At 35.0% G+C, this 21,461-nt stretch overlaps 1 protein-coding gene across 1 annotated transcript in view; it reads right to left on the bottom strand.

The window, feature by feature from the left end:
- Positions 1-250: 250 nt before the first annotated feature.
- Ubc4 (ubiquitin conjugating enzyme 4) overlaps positions 251-21,461 on the bottom strand; it is a 34,772-nt gene continuing 13,561 nt past the window's right edge. The window contains exons 2-5 of the mRNA XM_089106691.1: positions 13,587-13,739; positions 10,718-10,800; positions 5,506-5,669; positions 251-2,733 (exon numbers count right to left, since the gene is read on the bottom strand). Coding sequence (XP_088962817.1) covers positions 2,597-2,733; positions 5,506-5,669; positions 10,718-10,800; positions 13,587-13,739 — 537 coding nt within the window. The 3' untranslated portion in view covers positions 251-2,596. The remainder of the gene's footprint in view (positions 2,734-5,505; positions 5,670-10,717; positions 10,801-13,586; positions 13,740-21,461) is intronic.

The raw sequence follows: 21,461 nt of genomic DNA, 5'->3' as shown, positions 1-21,461 counted from the left end.
CTACAAATAAGTGTCATATTGCAAAGAACGAAGGAAGGCAGGGGGCCGAAAACGGGCCAAAATCATTTTTTCTTTTATCAGTTTGTTTATATATATATATATATATATATATATATATATATATATATATATATATATATATATATATATATATATATATATATATATATATATATATATATATATATATATATATATATATATATATATATATATATATATATACATATATATGGAAAATTGTCGTATACAGAAAAAATAAGCCATGAAAGCTATATAAACAGCCATGAAAGAGTAAAACATGAGCAACAAAAATTAAACCAAAATAAAACTTTTATTGTGTAAACACTGTGTATCAGTTTTTCCCTTATAAAAGAAAAGTAATACAAATATTACTGGAAACAAAAAAGGCATGAACATTTCACTACATAAATTTTTGGTGAGAGGAGAGAAAAAACAAAGTGTAAGGGGGGAGGGGGTGGACGGTATCTGGGACTAATGAAAATCACTGATAGATACCTGGACATCAGAGTTCCAAAAATATTCATGAAGAGGAGAGCATAATGGAAACTCTCGACTTGATAATGAATAGCACTGTTATCTGCACAATTACTACAAAAATGTATTAATATAAGACCGTTCGGTCAATTTTCAAAGCCTGTTCGGTCCTTTCCAAAAATGATAAGTTTTCTTATTGGTTAAGGTTTTTAAAAAATGAAGATCCAACTGCTGTTGTCAAAAAGTTTATTTCAACTACCCAAGAAACATCTCAAGAACCTCGTTTTCAGACCACCCACATCCAACACGGAGTTCGACACGGGTTGTGCAGATTATAGTTTTGAGTGCCTTGTTAAACACGGGTAAATGTCTTCTCAGAACCCGTGTTCAGCCATGCGATTCTGCCGCGTTACAGTTTTGAGAAACTCGTGTCATACACGCTTGGAACCCGTAAGATGAAAACGCTTTATAGTTTTGCCGGATTGAACACGATGACCGTGAAAACGATTTTTGTGGAACCCACTCAAAACACGCTTCAAACCCGGTGCCTGAAAACACAACTAAGGACGGATAAATTAATCAAATATAAATTTCTTGAATGCAAAAGCAACCTTATCGCAAAATCAAGACAACTTTGTCATTGCAGAAGTTACTTTTCAAACACAAGCCAAGAATTTTTCAGCTCACCTCGTATTTAATCCAACAATCTTAACACTAAACATAATTCGCAAAACAGGTTTTCAAAAAATGCCCTCATTTCAAACACTCCCAAGAGGGAATGTGGACCCTCAACTTGCCAGTTGATCCCCCAAGCTAGCCGATGCACAACTTAAATTGGCTGTTTCACTTAACTGTTGACTTTAGGAAACTTGGGCTTGAACAGGAGCAGCAGAAACACTTGTTTTGAAAAAGTGGGGGTCAACAAAATATTTTTAGCCCTACGATCTAGAAACTAAACAGTCAAACTAAAATCAAATTGTCGCGTCAAACTAAATTTTTGATCAATGAAGATAATTTTACAAAAACTTCTAATTCTCCATATTTTTCAGCTCTAGATTTTTTGAGGCCGTTTAAACACTTTAGTCATAATTAAAAGAAAGTGTATTCAAAAATTTTGGCGTATTAGTTTTAATATGAAACTGCAAAAAGGTGAAAATAAACACTAAACTCGATAGTTCGCATTTAAAATATCGATAGTTCAATATTTTAGGATAATAGTACGATAGCTCGATAGTTCGATGAAAGCCCATTTAAAATTACTTTACTGTGGTCACCTCAGCCACCAAAAATCAAAACACATTCAATAATTGTTTTTGAGGACGGGGGGGGGGGGAGGGTGAATAAAACTCAAAGAATAAATAGTGGCTGACCTTGCTAAATTCCTAACTAACCTTTGATAAACTGCTAGATGTCTCTTTTCAAATATGATCTAAATCGAAAGATGCTAGACAACGTCATTTTCAACAAAACTATCACAGCTATCAAATTTAGTTTGATTTAGAGCAAAGGGATTTTTTGCTACGAAACAAGAAAGATAATTTGAGCAAAAAATCAGGAAATCAGCAAGCAATTCTTCCAAATTTTGTTGCAAGTATGAATAAATAAGTATTCTACACTGGCTTTGTTTGAAAGTTCAAACGGCGTTATTTCCAGCTATAATTTTAAAGAAAATTAGGAGCTTCGAAAAAAAGAACAAAATTGTTTGTGCCAGAATTGGATGTACATAAGTTATCTATACCTAGATTGGCCTAGCAAATTCATTCTTTGCATAAGCTTTAAGCATTAAACTTGCATAATTATTATTACCGTTAGATTTTAAATACGTTTTGGCATACGCACTCTCATGACAGAAGAGTTGGTGGTTGTTATTGCTCATTAGTACAGCTCTCAGTTTCCAAGTCCAAATTTTGACGTTTAGAACGGTACGATTTCATTTCATTTTTCTCCAATTGTATATTTCATTTCATGCTTCACTTTAATGTGTTCTAAACTCACTTTCATTTTAGACGGCGGATCATCTGAAGGAGCCTTGTCGCAGAATATTACGTTGGCTATTCTACAAAAAAAACAAACATAATAATTACAAAATAAATAGAGCCTACGAAAAGATTGTTTCAGTGGCTTTTTCTAGATTCCATGAGCATGATGATAGGGCGACTCTGGCAACGTTTTCCTCAACACCCATATCTACGAGACGTCTAACTTTTTCATCACATTCAGGCACTTTATACGGACCTGGAACAGAAAAAAAGAAGTAAGATTGTTCTTCGAATTATAATTTACCCAATATTCACAGAATAAGATTTATTACTAAATTGATTAAGCAAAGCAAAAAAAATACTACTCATGACGTCTAGCCTTGCTTCTTGGATTCTCTTTTGTCTTACAACTTTCACTACATAAACTTCTCAACAAATAACAGAACGCCATAGACTATCTAATAATTTTTATTTCCGTATTTACTGAAGACTAAAGCTTTTCCTTTGGTAGATATAAAGTTTATATACCTGATTGCAATGGTGTCTTTAATTTTTTCAATGAAATTACGCATTTTCCAGTAGTTACCAAAAAAAAAAAAAATACATTTTCCAAAATCTAGGGACAAACACCCCTACCCAATTGACGCCCTTGCCTGATGAGTGCTAGATCTATTTTTTGGTCAAGCTATTAAACCACTAAGGTCTTTTTTCTCTGTTGACAAAATGACATGTAAGCCCAATAGCCTTTGTTGCTCATAAGGAAGCTGAAGCCTGATTTCGAGTGCATGTTGTTGGTGCCTATGAGCTTATACAACTGAATTGTGTTAATGCTGGTCTCTTTTTTTTCTTTGTTTTCTTTTTTTTGCATTCATGACTAAGAAGCGAGGGTTAAGTTGAAAAAAAAATCAATCAATCAGAGAATCAAAGTCTTTTGCAATTCAAGTAAGATCTTAGAGATAGATAGCGTGAAATTTATCAATTGTGATGCGTCTACCATCTGCTTTTCTTTTGTAGTCTCATCATTCAGGAGGTTCGGTCGTAGAAATTTGCGCAATGGCTTGTTCGATTAGAACAAGTTCTTTGTGGTCTTTTTACGGGCTGTGAAACGTAGCATAGATAAGAAAACATTTAAAATCTTATAATTCACAAGTCAGCGGCTATACAAGAACTTAACTGTTTTTCACCAAACAAAGAAAAACACGAGAAACCACCAGCGGGATTCCGAGCCAATCAGCGACATCGAAGGGTGACGTTGTGTTACTCTCCACGCTCCGAATATACGGCTTACCCCCTTCTCTGGAACATTATAGACTTTAACCGTTTCAAAATTTCCGTATGTCAGGCTGGTGAGTCATAGCCAGTCTGTCTATTGTAATCATTCAGCTTATTAGCAAGTCATAATAACAATAGACATGCAAACAATTATTAAGAGTCTAGACCCGGCTAAAAAGTATTCAAATAACAAAAAATTAACGAAATCAAATAGAATTAGAAACACAACTCTCATAGAATGCATTAAGAACAAATCGTGATCCAAGAAAGATTGTGTTCTAATTAACCATCCGGGACTATTATATTCTTAAAGAAATTAATTATAAAATTATTGAAATAAAATTGTGTTAGCGATGCGTTAATACAGTTAAAATATTTGCTTTTCTTTCTTTTTTTTCATTTTACGATTCCTGAGCCTTGCTAAACTAATAAGACAGTGCAAAACTCCTGTTATTTTGATCTGGCGCACTTCCATTCGAACACAAACGACAGTAAAGAAGAAAAGAAAGAAAAAAAAACCCATACGACTAAAAAGCGACACTAAAACCTCCAAGGTGGCCCAGAAATTCTTTATAACTTTTGTTTGCCTAGAAATCATAGACAACAATTAGACAAACCTAGAAAACAATTAATAAATAAAAAACAGGTTTAACCCCTCTACTACAGTTTTGTCTTGCATGTCTGCAAAATACTTTTTCCATCTCTTGTATTTATAAAAGAAGATTTTTTTTTCTTTTTGTGTAGACAAGAGGTGGCTCAGTCTTTTGTTTTCAAGGCCAAAACATGAGAATTAATTTTTCTTGAGCTGCAAGTCACATAGATGCATTACACACAGGAGCGTGAGCATGAAAGATGGATCATAAGTTTCACAACTTCCAGGGCCTTTTCCTGAATCAGTCTCTTGTCAGAAGTGCTTTAGAACTATGCTTTATAAATTACGTTTTTGAAGCTGTTATAATAGGAAAAAACTAGCTAAGAAAAGAAAAAAAATATTATATCCATAGTCAATCACGTAAGTAGCGCAAAAACGAATAATATTCACTATATTTCTACCTATCGTTAAGTGACTTCTCCTTCCTGAATTAAATTAAAAATTCAAATGAACATCAATAGAACTCAAAAAGGAGCCGATTACTGACTGCCTGTCACAACTCCCAAAACGAAAGTTTTATTGTTTAAATCAAATGTGAACAATAAACTCTCCCATTCATGAGACAGTGTGATTAACAAGGAACTTTTTATCACATCACTCTCAACAGAGCATTTGTTCGTGAAGTATTATGGAATAAAGTCAAATTTTAGCATAAAGAGTGGAGGGTTGAAGGGACGGCAGCTCTCCTAATAAGCAGGTCATTTTACATTCCTTTTGAGTTCTAATATCACTCTTTACTTTCATTTCAAAAAAAAGTTTTATTTCATTCCATTTCTTTTTTAATATCGTATTGAGAATATGTCAGGGAGCTTACCACCAGATTAGTTTAGATCAGTCAGATCAGCCCTGTTTAGCTTATTTGGCGATTCTAGCGTATTTGGTCATTTAACAGAACGTTCTGAATTTTATCTAGTAACTTGAGTTGGATAATGTTTCATCAGCGTCAGTTTCGCACTGGCAAATAAATCACTGATAATGACGGGTGTAAGTACTGTCAAAATCCCGTGAAAACAAAAAGGAACCCGAGGATTTTTGCCAAAAATACGCACTTTAAACTCTTTTACATACAAACCTCCGCTAGAACAGAGAAATCTGTCTACTTACTACCAGCATATACATTATTCCAGTGTTTGGCCGTGAGAATGAAGGTCTTAAAAGATTCTTTATATTGCTTAGCGACAACGGCATCTTGCGGATCATCGGGTTCTGCTGCTGCCAGTAGCGCTTGGAGGCTCAAAAGCACTGTCCGGAGTGTCATCGCTGCTGCCCTGAAAAAAAGCATACAAGTATTGAATATGAGCAAGGGAGAAAATACGACAGAAAAAGAAGGACGAACCCATTGAACAAGGATATGTTTTCCTCACAAATTGATCATCAGATCAAGTCGCAATTGACCATCTATCCAATTTTTGTTTTAAGTAATACATACATTCCGTGAAGAAAAGGCGATATAGTAAAACTAAAGTGATATGGTATAATAATATAGTCAATTTCTTATTTATTAAACGAACAATAATTGTATTATATGTCTAAATTTTCTCAAAAACAGCACAATACTTTTTTCTTCTGAAAATTGGCATACTACCATTTTCTGATGTTAAAACCAATCTAGATAGGTCATGACTTTGGAAAATTTGTTTCCCCCTCCCGGTCTCCTGATATTTTCATAAATCGTCAGCTGACTGAAATTAGAGATTCCTGAAGGTCTTGAGCACAATAAGGAGGAGTCAATCAATTCGAGTAGCCTGTTTTTCAATCAGTTAATTGATCTAACTTTTAATCGATAAATTTATTTATCGCTGAGTTTTTGAGTAAATTAGTTTTCTTTGTTTCATATTATATTTCACGGATGACGTCTGTTTGTTATACAGCCATAATCATTCGCTTAAGTTGTATTCACCGCCTTCACAAAATTCCTTGTTACCTTCTTTTATTTTGTATGTGCTAAATATTAAAAACAAAACAAATTACGAGTTGATTTAATTGTCAGAACTTTCCACGTAGAGGGGGGGGGGCATTGGTCAGAAACTGCGATGAAACACTCGGACAAGATAAACATTAATTTCATTTTGTTGAAATCAAATTATCAGAGGATATAATTTTCAGCAGTAGTTTAATCAAAGAAGTATTTTGTTGTTCTCGCGCTGCTGAACAAAGAAGTCAGTAATATTAATGCTAAAATCGTCGTCTGTCTCCCAGGAGAATAAAAATCGTATAAAAGGTATGATTCTGTGATGGATAAGCAGGAAGGAGGCGTCAAATCCACGTCAGGGTTTCTTCAATAGATTGAAATCGCTGATTTGCCACCCCAAGACTTAAAGAAAATAGATAATTATTTTATTGCGTAATTTAGATATTTCGGGGGTTATGTGCAATGGAACATGCCTGATTGCTACCGTATTATGTAAAAACGTAGTTAAAGCAAAAACTAATATTGGGGGAAAATTCACTGAGCAAAACTCAGTTCCCTAGTACTATATGTAATATAAAATGATATTAATTTCTGAAAACGTTGGCAATTTTTGATTTTTCGATAATATAAACATAAAAGGGAAACTTCTTAAAATATATTTTGTTTTCGGATAAGCCCATGCGAAGCTCTGACCTTTAGAAGGCTTAGGGAGTAGCAACCCCATTCTTGTTTGTGGTAATTTATGTTTGTTTTGGGTTGCGTTTATTCATTTACACTAATTTCTGTTCTTTTTAGGTTTGAATTATTTATTACTGCTCTTCTTGGGTTTTAATACGCCTCTTTACTTTATCTGAGAAGCTGCTTTTTTTGGAAAACGTCTTTTTTTTAAACTAATTTCAATTCAGTTTTCTGTGGGGTTATTTTATAATTAGTTAATATTAAGAGTATTTGCAAGCCCTCTGATTGAGGATCTGATTTTATTTTTTGACATTAATTTTACAACGGAATTTCTGATGGATTCGGGAGTGGGGGGGGGGGGGTGGAGAAAGTTTTTACTATAATAATTGAAAATTCACGCAGTATTTTGTCTTCTATGGGACTGAATCCATTCTTATCCCCATCTTGTAAGCACCCTAGAACATAAATGCATCTTAATCCATTAATTGATTTAAATAATTTTTTTATATCATATTTTGTTACAACTGCTTGTTTTTAATAAATGCATGTTAAGGTCATTTATTAAAAAGAGTTCCGTTTTGTTGTCTTAAAAAAAGAATAAGATGTCGTGAATCAATTCAACCAGATTTGTTTCCTTAATTTTTTGCCTTACTTTTGGTCCTGAAATTTTAATTGAAGTGTCTGCATGACTTGAAGTTTTAAAGCAGATCAGCGTAAAAAAAGTTTCGAACTTTTTAAGATAAGAAACGATGTAACCATAATTTTCTTCTAAAATTTATGGTTATCGGTGAGGTCTGCTTTTTCCGGTCTACTTACCGCAAACAGCTTCAAGCCGATTGGAGAAAACAACGGTTTTGTCCAATTTGGAGTGTGACGAATCGATCCGTTCCACTTTTTAAAATTATTGTTTTCTTCGTTTTTTTTTTGTCCCAGAACACATATCCAGTAAATTACTGGCCGATCGAAGACAGAAAATTGGTGGCGACGAATCAACGCAACAATCTTCTCGCATAACTTTTGTTCTCATTGGTATCCCTTTGGGTCTGTCTACATGTCTGTAAGCTTAAAACATTCTCAGAAAACAAGAATTATTGGCCCAATTTCGGGTCTCGCATTAAAACACTATCAGTCTTCAAAATATTTTTGTTTTAATCTAGTTCTACTTGACAAAGCTATCGGATAGCGAAAAAAATTGGGCCCATTTTTGGGCATCCCGAATCGACAGAGCCAAAATTAGTTTCAAATGTGTTGTCAAAGTTATAAATGTCATTTTCAAGCTGATTGGAGAGGAAATTAAAGGTTGCGTTTTTTGCGGCCCGAATAATTTGGTATGCGGATCTGGAATGGTAAAAAACATCCACAGTAAAGTAACAGGGCTGAGTCCTAGCCCTAGATGATCAAAAAAATGTTTTGAATTCATTTTCGGGCAAAACAGTTTTTTTTCAAGTTTTTTTCTGAGGCTTCCCTTGACCCAATTAGTTGACCACCATAAGTTTCAAGGCTTCTAGAAAAATAGTCTGTTTTGTTTCGGACAAATCAGTATTTAAAAGAAAAAAATTGTTACTTTTCCCTCGTTTCCTAAGCATAATATTTTAGGTCCCCTTACCCTACCTAAACAATCTCTGAAAGTTTTGAATCACCCCCCCCCCCCCAGACGTTCGTTAGACAATACAGATTTTTACAGCCTAGGTGAATATACTGACTTTTGATTTAACTCACACGTCACCATAAATAAATTCAAAGTTCCACTGTAGCTAATAGTGCACACTGGGGCTAGTACATTCTTTCTCATTTTAAACCATCATCCTGTGACAGCATTAATAAACATAACATCCGTAGGCAAGCTGGGTTAATCGCTAGGGACAGAATTATTGCCAAATGTAATTTCGTATAGTATTTCATTTGTTCTGGTTTGATTTTTTTGTTAGTTGTTTCTCAGTGTTTCTTCTGCTTTGCTAGCCTTCACTTCAGAATGTTAGTTTTTGTTGTTGTTATTTTTTGTTTATTTGTCTTCTTCTTTTTTTGCACTGAAGGCGGCTTGGTGGTGGTCCTAACCGAATATATTTTTTTGTCTCTTCGCTTTGTTTTTTTTTCTGTTTTTTTTTTCAAATTGCCGAAAGTCACCCTTGTCGTCTTGGTTATCTTATTATTTTTTTTAATATATTTTTTTCTTCTTTTTTTTAAGTGCCTGAAAGTTTCAACTTCATCTCAAGTTGTTCCTGAGGGATTGAGAGTATGTTGTTTAGATGACCTGGATCCACATAATGTCTTATGGATGCAGAAGGACTTGCACCTTTAAGTTTCAAACTGATCAGAGAAAAAAGGTTTTTGGCCTATTTTAGGAAGTTAGGCATTAGCTGGGATATCTTTAATATTATCTGCCTGTTCAAATACCCAGAACATTACTGATAGGAAATACCAACTGCTGAAATGACCTAACAATCGATCAGTTAACCTCACAGCAATAGTGGACCAAATCCACTTGTTTTGTTTTGGTTTATTGATCCCAGCTTTTACAAATAGGTTATCAAACCACTCATTACAGGTTAATGTCACAAATATTTACAGGTCAGACAAAATAGTAGTCCAATGAAAAGGGGTCGCAGTTTTTTTTTGTCCCAACTTTAGAACCCCTTATTCTGAAAGTTACTTCTTTCTGGACTTGGTCCAATTTAATATTAAACCATCCAAATATCCCCTCTTGTTAAATTAAAAATTAAGTAGCACCCGTGATACTCGATAGTTATTGTGCGCAGGGGCGGATCCAGGATTTTTTTTAAGGGGGGAGCAAAATAGGTTGATCCGAAAAAAATTTGGGAGGGGGGGGGGTCAAAATAGGTTGATTCGATAAATTTGCGTTAGGAGCAAGTTTAATTAACGCAAACTTGAGTTAATTAAGTAAATTACACTACTTTAGACTACGCTACGGGGGGGGCCTTCCGTCCACCTCCCCTGGACCCGCCACTGAGTGTGCGGTCCATCAATGAGGGAGAGGGGCCGTAAAATGACCAGTCAAAGCCACCAAAGAAATATCTTTAGCTAAAAAAGAGATGAAAAAGAGTACCTCCTTTTCAAACTGACTCCTGTGGTTATTGCCCTCCTAAGGCTAGTATGTGCATCACTATCCTACTTTTCTTCTTTTCAAGGTTATATCCACTTTTGAAAGCTCAAGGAAAGAATTAATTTACTTGTTAATAGCAAATCCATACCCAACTGGGAAATGATCATTTCCAATTTCCAATTCCAAGTCATTTCCAAGAAGTTTTTGGAAATGGAAAAATATAAAAGACAAAACACAATGCGATATGAATGTTGCACAGGGCCTTATCAAAGAACCCTTTCCAAAATTTAGTGGTTTCTTGAAATACATTCTATTGCTCTTAATGATAGTATACATTTTTCATCCTCTATTTAAAAGCATAGTGAAGTGTTCTCCATCGGAAGAGCCAGTTTAGCTGTAACCCTTTGTTCATAACCTTGAGATGGCACAGATTTGCCCAATACTAAAACACTAAACCATATCTAGGGGTATAGAAATAATACCCCGCCCCTCTTCTACCTCCTGCAGCTATGGCAGCTTCAGGCATGAGTTCAGGTATGAGTTTGCCAGCTCTTGAGACCCAAATCCCACCATACTCAGAAAGTAATTAAACTTTTGTATAAGATGTTTGACTCTCTTTCGGTGATATATCCTATAATTTGTGTAATATATAACTAAAGACTTACCATTGAGTTTTTAAAATATCTAAACAAATTGCCCCAGTTACGGACGATATATTTGGATGCCATATTTTTGTCAAAAACTTAACCTGAAAGGAGACAAGAAATTTTAGAGTGAAAAACATGTTGTCAGGCTTATTAACAAAGTAAAATGAGACTGGACTATAAACTGTACTATTAGAGAAAGTTTAGTATAATCAATATAATCTCTCCTTTATAGACGACCTTCTTTATTTTTCGTTACTTTTTTCATTTCGACACTATCGGTTTTTATGAATAAAAGCGAAACAGAAGCAAAAAATGCGCTAAATAATGACATTGTTTCACACTTATAACACATCTGTTTTCGCCTGGTCCTTTGCCTAGCTGCATTACCCTAGCTCCTTTTCTTTTTTTGAATTCGGAAATATTTCATTTATACAGCGTACATTCTTTCATCCACAAATCAAGTCTAGTTATAGCATCTCTCTTTATTTTTTAAAGAAAACTTCAACCCAAATTTTTAATGAAGTTATGTACAAGAAAAAGCATATTAAGCACTTCCTCTAATATTTTGATTCTGCAACAGTTGTTCACGACCTATAGCCTGCATAGCACTAGTATTTTATGAGGCCCTTGCAGGGTGTACGTGAAACTTTTTGGGATATTGCTTCTATACTCTTGGAAGAAACAACTATGAGGGTAAATTTAAATTATGGATTTCTGTCTTACTTTACCTGAATGTAACAATACAACTATGAAGTTTGAAGACGCATTGTAGGGCTTACTCACCCCCCCCCCACCCAAAAAAAAACAGAAAAAGTATTCAAAATATAACTCATTCGTTTCTTTTAATGAAAAGCCAAAACATTGACGACCACCATTATTGCACAATTGACAGCCCCTAGGTTTGGGTTAGCCGTTAATCCTAACGAATCGACAGACGACGCCGACTGCTCTAAACTACTTGTCTATGGTAATTTCAAGCAGGATTGTAAAGCAAAGCCTTAGACATTGCTGGTCTATGACATGTTTAGTAGAACACAGATAAAGGTCTTTCTTAACACTTTTTATAATCCATCTAAATAAAATGACGTGCAATTTGGGTATGTTGGTTGGAAGCGTGGAAGTAATCAGGGCTTCAGATAGATTCAAAAATTTGCAATAATAACAATAATTTATGTTTATTGCTACACTCACAGATTTGTCTCGCGTTCAGGGACTTTCTTCAGTGACATACTGTTGCTGGAGTAAGGAACTATAATTCTTGACTTTGTAAAAACCTGCTTTATTTACCTTTTCTTCATCTAAAGCCATCTGCTTCATTGATGCTGGTTATTCTGGGGACTAGTTACAATCTAGGGACGCCAAACAAGTGCCTGACAGTTTTTTTGCGTGATGTAATAAATAATGGTTAATACCAACCAAATGGAAATAGAGAAAATAAATTAACTTTATAGGAAGTAGATAAATTATAAATCCCCTGAATTGGATTATGCTTCTTGAAGTAGAATATTCTTAATTTGCTATACTGGGAAAGCCTCCTTTGTCCCTCTCCTGTTCTAAGTTGTCATGTTTTTTTTTTGTTTTTTTTTTCATTTGTGTCTTTTGATGGATCATAGAATTAATTTTGATACTAGGTGCCTTTTATTCAAGCTTAGCCCCCTGTTGAGTCTATTTGAATATCTTCGTTTGCTCATTAAATAAAAATCACGAAAATCTTAAAACTATAACATGCAACAAGAAAAATTCAGACCAGAAAGGCTATCAAAAGTTATCAGCCTCTGCCTTGCTTCCGCATGACTATACTGACTCAACTCAGCCTAATTTGTACCCTCATTATACTAAGGTAACTTATTTCATATTGCACAGAGCTACACAATCTCGCCTAAAAAATACAGCTTTGAACTAATCTATGAAATCAGGCAGAGGCAAAATACAACCACACAATACTCCAATGTCAGACTTTATTCCAAACAAGATTAAGTCTGGGGAACTTAGTCCCCAAACAAAATTTAACAGAGTAAACCTAATTTTGCAGGGTTAAATATTATACTGGCTAAATTTCACAATGTTCAACTGTACCAGACTGAAAATTACTATTGAAAACCCCATTGGATACTCCTTTTTTCAGTATAAGTATCTTGATTTTAGAAAGCCACTAGATAATGAAGCAATTCATTGAGTAATATCCTAGACTCATAGAATTATCTAGGCCAGACAATACATCTAAAAGTTTATTTTGAAGATCCTCATTTATTTTGAAGATATTTTCATATATTTTCAAATATATGAAGACCCCCCCCTCATTGGTTTCAATTGTTAACCCCTCATTGCTTGTTTGGTGGTTTGGAATTCCCTACCTTCTTCAGTACAGAGATCCCACTCGTTTGGGACTTTGAAAAGTATCTTGAAGACCATTTAGTAAAGAATCAAAAAGAATAGTTTTTTTTTATGGAGTTGATATCCCTTGAGTTTTTATTTAATGATATATTACCTTACCTTAAATTACCTTAAATCGCACATGCTAGCGATAAGATGAATATATGGTGGTCTTCTCTGAGCTTTGACTTCTAGGCCTCATGTCTCTCTTTTTAATCTCATATGTTTAGAAACTGATCTATTTTTAGTTGTTGCTTATATTGAATTTTTTTTTATCCCCCTTTTATCCCTGGTCATGGAGCCTTTCGAGGAGGAATAAGAGTATTGTGATTCCAATTTGTATTTATTGGCGAACAAAACTCGGTAAATTCTACCAAAGCACAGGCAAATTTTATGAAATTATTTTTCAGGAAATATGGAAATAGTATTTTTATATTTTTATGGAGTAGTCCTAGAGCTCCTCAATGCCTCCGCAGACGTACCTGACCTGAATAAAAAGCTATTAAATTCTTACTTTGGGGGGGTTGAATGGATAAGTATCTGGAATGACGATTTCTAGGTTGTATTTGCCTCCTTCATATGGTGTATCAGGAGGTCCGGATATCATCCCACTTAATTGTGTACAATTATCATTTATTGGTTCCAGATGAATTGACCATTTACATCCCTGGAAATGTTAAGAAATTGGGTTTAAAGTACAACTGAAAATTCAAATTAAACTCCAAACATAAAATGTTGCTTCATTACGATAGTTTTTATAAAATCTTCCTTGTCTTTTAAGACCAGAAGTAGAATCAGTATTACCCATACATACACAAGTATAAAATGAGCAATTAATGACAAAACACATGCAAACAAAAACTTATCCCTCATTCTATAAAGATCTTGCACCCCTTTTGGATTTGGAAAATGCTAGAAAATTTTATCTTTTAAAAGATAAAAGAATACCTTTATCTTTTTCATCTTTTATCCTAAAATATTTAATTGTTTCCTATGTATCCTACCAGATGAAAATTTTTCTTTTAAACACCATATTGATTTGATTAAAGTGATGGTGTGCAGAAACCTCAGTATTCTAAGAAAACTCAAGCATGTTTTTCCTGGACCAATTTTAAGAATCCTATTTCATAGCTTAATTCATGCTTATGTTTCCTATTGCCCAGTTATATGGATGTCTACTTTCCCTTCTTTTCTTATACCACTTTCAAATACTTACGATAAAGCTATAAATCTTATCCAGGATGTAAATCGTTCGTCAACTAAACCATTACTTGATATTAAAAATTTTTATATTCTTTCCTGTGCGTCTTTCGCTTTTCTTCAGTTCCATGGTGGTATTCCTAGGTCTCTTAGATTTACGTCTTCTTTTGTATCTGATCAGTCAAATTATCAGCTCCGTAGTTTTCTAAATATCCAAATGCTGCATACACCAACACTAAGATCCGATTTTAATCCTTTTGTTGCGTGTCATTTGACATGGAACGCCCTTCCCAATTCGGCTCGAGAATGCCACTCCTTTGGCACCTTCAAAAGACTTGTAAAAAATTTTTTGGTTTTCATGTGATTACATTTCCTTGACATATATAGTGCTATCTATTTTTTTTTTCATTATTATTATTATTATTATTATATTTATAGATGTTGTGATTAATTGCAGCTTATTTAGTGAACTCTCCATGTTTTTTGTCGATTTTATTTTTACATTTTATGAAGCAAATGCTTTACAAGTTAAAAGTTTAAATGTTTATCATAGGCAGCGCGCTAGCGCTGCCTAAGTAAAGAATGATGAGGGCACAATGTGTGTTTTTTTTTCTTCAGCCGGATACTTTGTATCAAAGAAGTTGTCGTAGAAACGTCGAAAAGGGCTCATTCGATTGGAAATTGGAGTGGCTAGCGCCCTTTTTAATAGTCGAAAGTGATTGGAGGGCAACTAGACCCCCCGCCCAACACTCCTTCACACATGTCAAATAAAACCGTTAAAAGAGCTAGTTTGCTCAGTGTTATTAACGATCAGAACCAGAAAATCTTTTTGACAAGCTCACACTTCCAAAACTCTCAGGTCAAGGGTTTTAGGCATTACCTTGAGGGCATACAAGAATGATGTGCGGACAATGTACTATGTATTATTTTTTTCCTTTTCAGAAGGGTACTTCATATGGAAGTGGTCGTCGTAGAAACTTCAAAAGGGGCTTATTCGATTGGAAATTGAGAGTTCTAGTGCCCTTTTTAATAGTCAAAAGTGGTTTTTGGCAACTAGCCCCCCCACGCCCATCATTCCCCCAAACACATCCAATCAAAATTTTGAGATAGCCAGTTTGTTCAGCGTAGTTGATTTCCAGATAGAAAATATGTTTTTAAGGAGGATACTCCCCCACAACCCTCGGGACAAGGGTTTTAAGTTATGCCCTGGGGACAAATAAGGTTTTTTATTGAAATCTATGTCGTAGAAACTTGAAAAAGCGACCATTTGATTTGAAATTCAAAGGGATAGTACCCTTTTTAATAGTTGAAAGTGATTTGAGGGCAACTAACCCCCCTCTCACGCCCACCATTTACCCAAACACATCCAATAAAAATTTTTAGATAGCCATTTTATTCAACATAGTTGAAAGTTTTGGAAATTAGGTCTTTAAGGATGACAACCCCTCCCCCCACAGCCCTCAGGGCAAGGGGTGTAAGTTATGCGCTGGGGCATATAAAGTTTTTATTGAAAGCGTTTTCGTAGAAACTTCAAAAGGACTCATTCAATTGGAAATTGAAAGGGCTAGTGCCTTTTTTAATTCTTGAAAGTGATTGGATAGCGACTAATGCCCCTCTCACGCCCACCATTTTCCAAAACACGTCCAATAAAAATTGTGAGATACCGATTTGGTTCAACGTAGTTGATTTCCTGATAGAAAAGATGTTTTAAGGAGGACACTCCCCCACAACCCTCAGGGCAAGGATTTTAAGTTATACCCTGGGGGTATATAAGATTTTTTATTGAAATCTTTGTCGTAGAAAGTTGAAAAAGCGACCATTTGATTTGAAATTCAAAGGGATAGTCCCCTTTTTAATAGTCGAAAGTGATTTGAAGGCAACAAACCCCCCTCTCACGCCCACCTTTTCCCCAAACACATCCAATCAAAATTTTTAGATAGCCAATTTTATTCAACATAGTAAAAAGTTTTGGGAATTAGGTCTTTAAGGATGATAACCCCTCCCCCCACAGCCCTCAGGGCAAGGGTTGTAAGTTATGCGCTGGGGCATGTAAAGTTTTTATTGAAAGTGATGTCATAGAAACTTCAAAAGGGCTCATTCAATTGGAAATTAAAAGGGCTAGTGCCTTTTTTAATACTTGAAAGTGATTGGATAGCAACTAATGCATATTAGTTTTTTTTATAGAAAGCGTAGTCGTAGAAACTTCAAAAAGGGCTCATTTGATTGGAAATTGAAATGTCCAGTGCCCTTTTTAATAGTCGAAAGTGATTGGAAGGCAACTAATGCCCCTCCCACGCCCACCATTTTCCAAAACACATCCAATCAAAATTTTGAGATATCCATTTTGTTCAACGTAGTGGAACGTTATGGAAATTAGGTTTTTTAGGATGATCACCCCCTCAGACCCCTCATTGCAAGGGTTGTAAGTTATGCCCTGGAGGCATATAAGGTTTTTATAGAAAGTTGTTGCATACATCATAGGCAGCATGATTGCGCTGCCTAAGCAAAGAACGGGGACACTCGAAAACGTGACAAGAAACGGGGACTAAGTAAAGAGGAGGACACTCCCCCACAACCCTCAGGGCAAGGGTTTTAAGTTAGCCCTGGGGGCATATAAGAACGATGTTGGCACAATGTTTTATTTATAAATTTTTTCCTTTATAGCAGGGCCCTTTGTATAAAAAAAAGGTTGTCGTAGAAACTTCAAAAAGTGCTCATTCAACAGGAAATTCGAGTGGCTTGTGCCCTTTTTAATAGTCTAAAGTGATTGGAAGGCGACTAACACCCTCCTCACGCCACCATTTCCCCAAACACATCCAATCAAAATTTCAAGATAGCCATGTTGTTTAACGTAGTTGAAAGTTATGGAAATTCGGTCTTAGAGGATGGCAACCACTCTAACAGACTTTAGGGTAAGGGTTGTAATTTATGCCCTGGGGGCATATAAGGTGTTTATAGAAAGCGTTGTGGTTTCCAAAAGTGCTAATTCGATTGGAAATCGAAAAGGGCTAGTGCCCTTTTTAATAGTCGAAAGTGATTGGAAGGCTTGGCTTTATTATAGTAAAGATTGATTTTGGTATAATGTATTATTTTTTGTTGTTGTTTTGTTTAGACTAGGGCACTTCTTATCGAAGGAGTTGTCGTAGGAACTTCGAAAAGGGTTCATTCGATTGAAAATAGAAAGGGATGATGCCCTTTTTAATAGTCGAAAGTGATTTGAGGGCAACTAATCCCCCTTCCACTCCCACCCTCCCATTTCTGCTCTTAAAATTTATCCAAATCAAAATAGCGTATGTGTATCCAAGCTATCAAATAAAGTAAAAAGATTTTTCTGTAATGGTATCAAGTTTTCAATTTCAGGTCAAATAGAGGAGGTATGAAGCTAAGTAAAACAGTACTATTTGTGTCCAGATTTTTAAAAGGGTGTATGTTGTTAAAAATTGCTGAAAATTTTTCTCCAGCATACAAATAGCAGGCCAAATTATAAAGTCTTAAAAACGATGATTTAAAGTAGGCCTATTATTTTCTTTTTCCCTGAAAAGACTATGTCAATATAAAATGAACAGAAATTAATTTTAAAAAATTTTTCCACAAAATAAGTTTTTCAAAGAAAAGCAAAGAACTCCATTAAACAAAAAATGAGCAAAAATAGAATCAAATAATCTACCAAGCATGAAACTACCACAAATTAGCATCGATAAATAAATGAAACCCGAAACGAACAGATATTACAATAATTAACCAAGTCAAACTCAAAACAAGAAGAAATTAGGCGCGAAACCCCTATGCCTTCCCAAGGCCAGAACAAAATTTGCACTTTACTGAAAAAATACAAATGAATGTGCATTGTCAGTTTAATATACATATACTGATATTTAGTAATCAAAATGCTAATATTATTTGATTTATTAAAGTTATAAAAGTAAAAACATTTATATTTTTTCAGTAAAGAGCAAATTTTGTTCTGGCCTTGGGAAGGCATAGGGGTGAGCTTAGTAGAAATCGTTGTTAGAAAAACATCATTACTGAATTTCTTTTCTTATAGGTAAAAGCAATGTCTTTTTAAGACATGCTTGATAATTTATATTCTCCAGGGGACAGGTTTGGACATTCACCATAGATCCACTTCTCACAAATATCACACTCTATGGCAGAGGACCCCTCATCCAATTCTGTAGAACAGGCAGTACATCTATCATAGCCTTTAACTTGGCTTATGTAATTTTGCTTAGCCTTGTGGGACATAATACAATCAACTGTAAATATAAAAGCAACAAACCTTAGCCAATTGTCAACAAATTGTTTTATTAGGTAGACTCAATTTGGTAGGCTATTTGAATATAGACTACTGTTGTTATTTTATTTATATACACAATGATGATTATGGTGGCACTATGAATCATATGCTGAAGAAAAAAAGCTGTTCACAGCACTCCCTATCCAGTTTAAACTGACTTGAGGAGCTCTAGTTAATAGATGGCAGGACCGTATGGTAACTAAAGTACCCTAAATCTGGGGAATTGTTAAGCATTTTGTATTCCAGTCAATTTCTTTTGATAGATTAGACTTTTCTGAACAATTTGGTATAGAGGAGTTATTTATTTATGCACTGGGTCTTTTTATTATTTCACAAACTTTGAAAATTGAGATTTATTTCACTGTAAACAAATTCATCACCATCATCAAATAACATCCCTGCCAAATTCCTGTTCAAATACTGAATAGCTGGCTTCATTTCCTGTTGACTTGGACACAGCTTGGAATTTGTTCATACAGTCTAAAGAGAGAGCAATAATTCTGGTTCTGAGTACAAGCTACAAAGCTTCCTATTTTACAGAGTTAAAAGTGGCCTCAAAGTAAAAAAAAATATATATATATGAATGCCTTCTATCAAAACTCTAACATATTTTTTATCACTTGCTGAAGAGTGAATACCTGTTTGCTCATGGAATAACAAGGCATGACTTCTGTTTATTTAATTCTTTAGTTTCTAAGAAGTATACATGAGCACCTGTCAAGGAGGGTCATTGCAAACAGAAAAGCAGGCACAGAGAGCAATCTCATGCTTTTGTAGTTAGAGCATTGACTCCTGGATCCTTTTCATTTCTAAACTGGCAGTGTTTTTCCAGCCCACAAACCCTTTAGAATGATCTCAATATGCCACACTATGCAGAACAGTGTTTGGAGCCACAGCAGCAAGGAGGGACCCTGTACTCCAGTAACTTTTTCTGAGGGGTTTGTTGGCCTAGAGAATGTGAACATCTATACCAAGTTTGTTGAGAGACTATGATGCTCTTTGAGGAAAAAAAAATGATAGAAATAAGGGATGAGGGGTATGTGCCACAAAAAGTACATCACTAGATTCCTATTCCTTGAAACCTATACACCAGAAGAGCACCTTTGCCATTTTTTCATCTAGGCTTCACAGTTACACCCCCCGCCCCTGGGTTAGAGCCCTTATCTCACACAGCCAGGAGGCTGAAAGGAGGGACAAACCAAGGGGGGATAATGAAGCTACATCCCCCCCCCCCAAAAAAAAATTCTGGGAAATTTGTCCTGTAGGATTGGCATTCTTATAGATCTTCATTAATAAAAAAGGATAATGTATGCTGTATTGCGATGAGGGAAAACACTGAATGATTTATTCATTTTATAAAATAAAATTTAAAACAAAACTGTTCTAAAAGCTAACCAAATTCATTATGGGTTTTAATCCCATCAATGTAGAGTAATGTAAGCATAAAAAGAAGGTAATGTGTGATGATCTCCATACAAGAATTTTTGTTTTGTGAAAATGCAGTTGGGAACAATGCCAGGCGGCTGCCAAATAAGCCATGTGCTGTTATGACCTTGGGCTCCTAAGATTGCTGAACTTCATTTAAATCACGTGTTTGCTTTTTCAGTGATTATATAGAAGTTTACATCCCTCTTTGTTAATTAGATGTCCATCATTTCAAAACAGAAATAAAAATTATAGACTTCTTCAAAAACAAACAGTTGGTTGATAGCAAACCTTAGTTGGTTGATACAAAGCTTAGTTAGAATGGGAAGCATTTAAAATACTTAAGGGGGCAAGGTTATGATAGAGCCTCATCTATGAGTGGCCAGTTTCAAGGTTGGACTGCTATACTATGGGAAATTTTTCCACATGCAGTCTATGTTCACTGTGCAAGTCACTCCTTAAACTTAGCCCTGTGTCAATTGTCTAGGAACTTTGAAAGAAGTAATTAATTTCTTTATAATTTCATCTAAATGCTCTGAAACTTTCAAACAAATTGTCCAAGCAAGTAATCTTATCACAGGGACAAAAAGAATAAGATTGAACAAATTGTGTGAGTTAGATGGGTGGAGCACTCCAAAATAATCGTTTTGTTTAAAGAGATGTTCATTATTGTCTGTAAGGCTATGAGGGGAAAAACATCCTGATTCAGATTATAAATCTTCAAGCAAAGCTTATTCTTTGCTATCTGCTATTGAGATGCAGTTTTGTTGCAGCTATGGTTACTGTCAGCAAAGTTTTTAGCCTGTCACACAATTTGTCAACATCTTTGTAATCAGAAACTATAAATCTTGTATACTTTAACAAACATGCTAACAATCTTAAGAGCAACGAAGTTGCTCTTTTTTCATCCACTTTCTACTGAAGGAACTGAATTGTCTCCAGATTATGAAATCAGCATCAGAGTGCCCAGATGAGCTCCAAAACAAATGTATAGGAATAATTACATAACAGCATCAGAGGATCCAGAAATATATTACTGACTTTATCCCATCTATAGACTACTTTCTCCAGCAGATGTACCAGCAATTTCTTAGTCACAGAAAGTTGCTGGAGTCACAGCAATACCTACTTCCTCAGCACTATATTTCCCTTCACAAAGAAATAAAAAAAGATTTATTGGATACTCTGACTAATGTTTGGTATCTTGATGCAGACATCTATAAGGGAAGCTTACAAGCTGAGTCAGCTCTGTGGAGGAGAATGTGGATACAGTTGGAAGACTTGGCACCAAAATATTTCATAGCATGCTTAAAAGAATGTGATAAAAAACATTTTCCTCACTCTACATTAATTTTTGAAAATTGGTGCAACAATTCCAGTCACTACAGCTATGTGCAAGCATTCTTTTTCTACCCTGAGAAGAGTGAAATCTTATACCAGGAGTGCCTCAGGTCAGGAGCAGCTAAT

Source organism: Artemia sp. Qi Xiang Cuo, chromosome 21 (assembly GCF_049724085.1).
Source record: "Artemia sp. Qi Xiang Cuo chromosome 21, ASM4972408v1, whole genome shotgun sequence".
Lineage (NCBI taxonomy): Eukaryota > Metazoa > Arthropoda > Branchiopoda > Anostraca > Artemiidae > Artemia > Artemia sp. Qi Xiang Cuo.
Note: the sequence above shows the minus strand (reverse complement) of the source record. Positions and strands in the feature narration are given on the sequence as shown.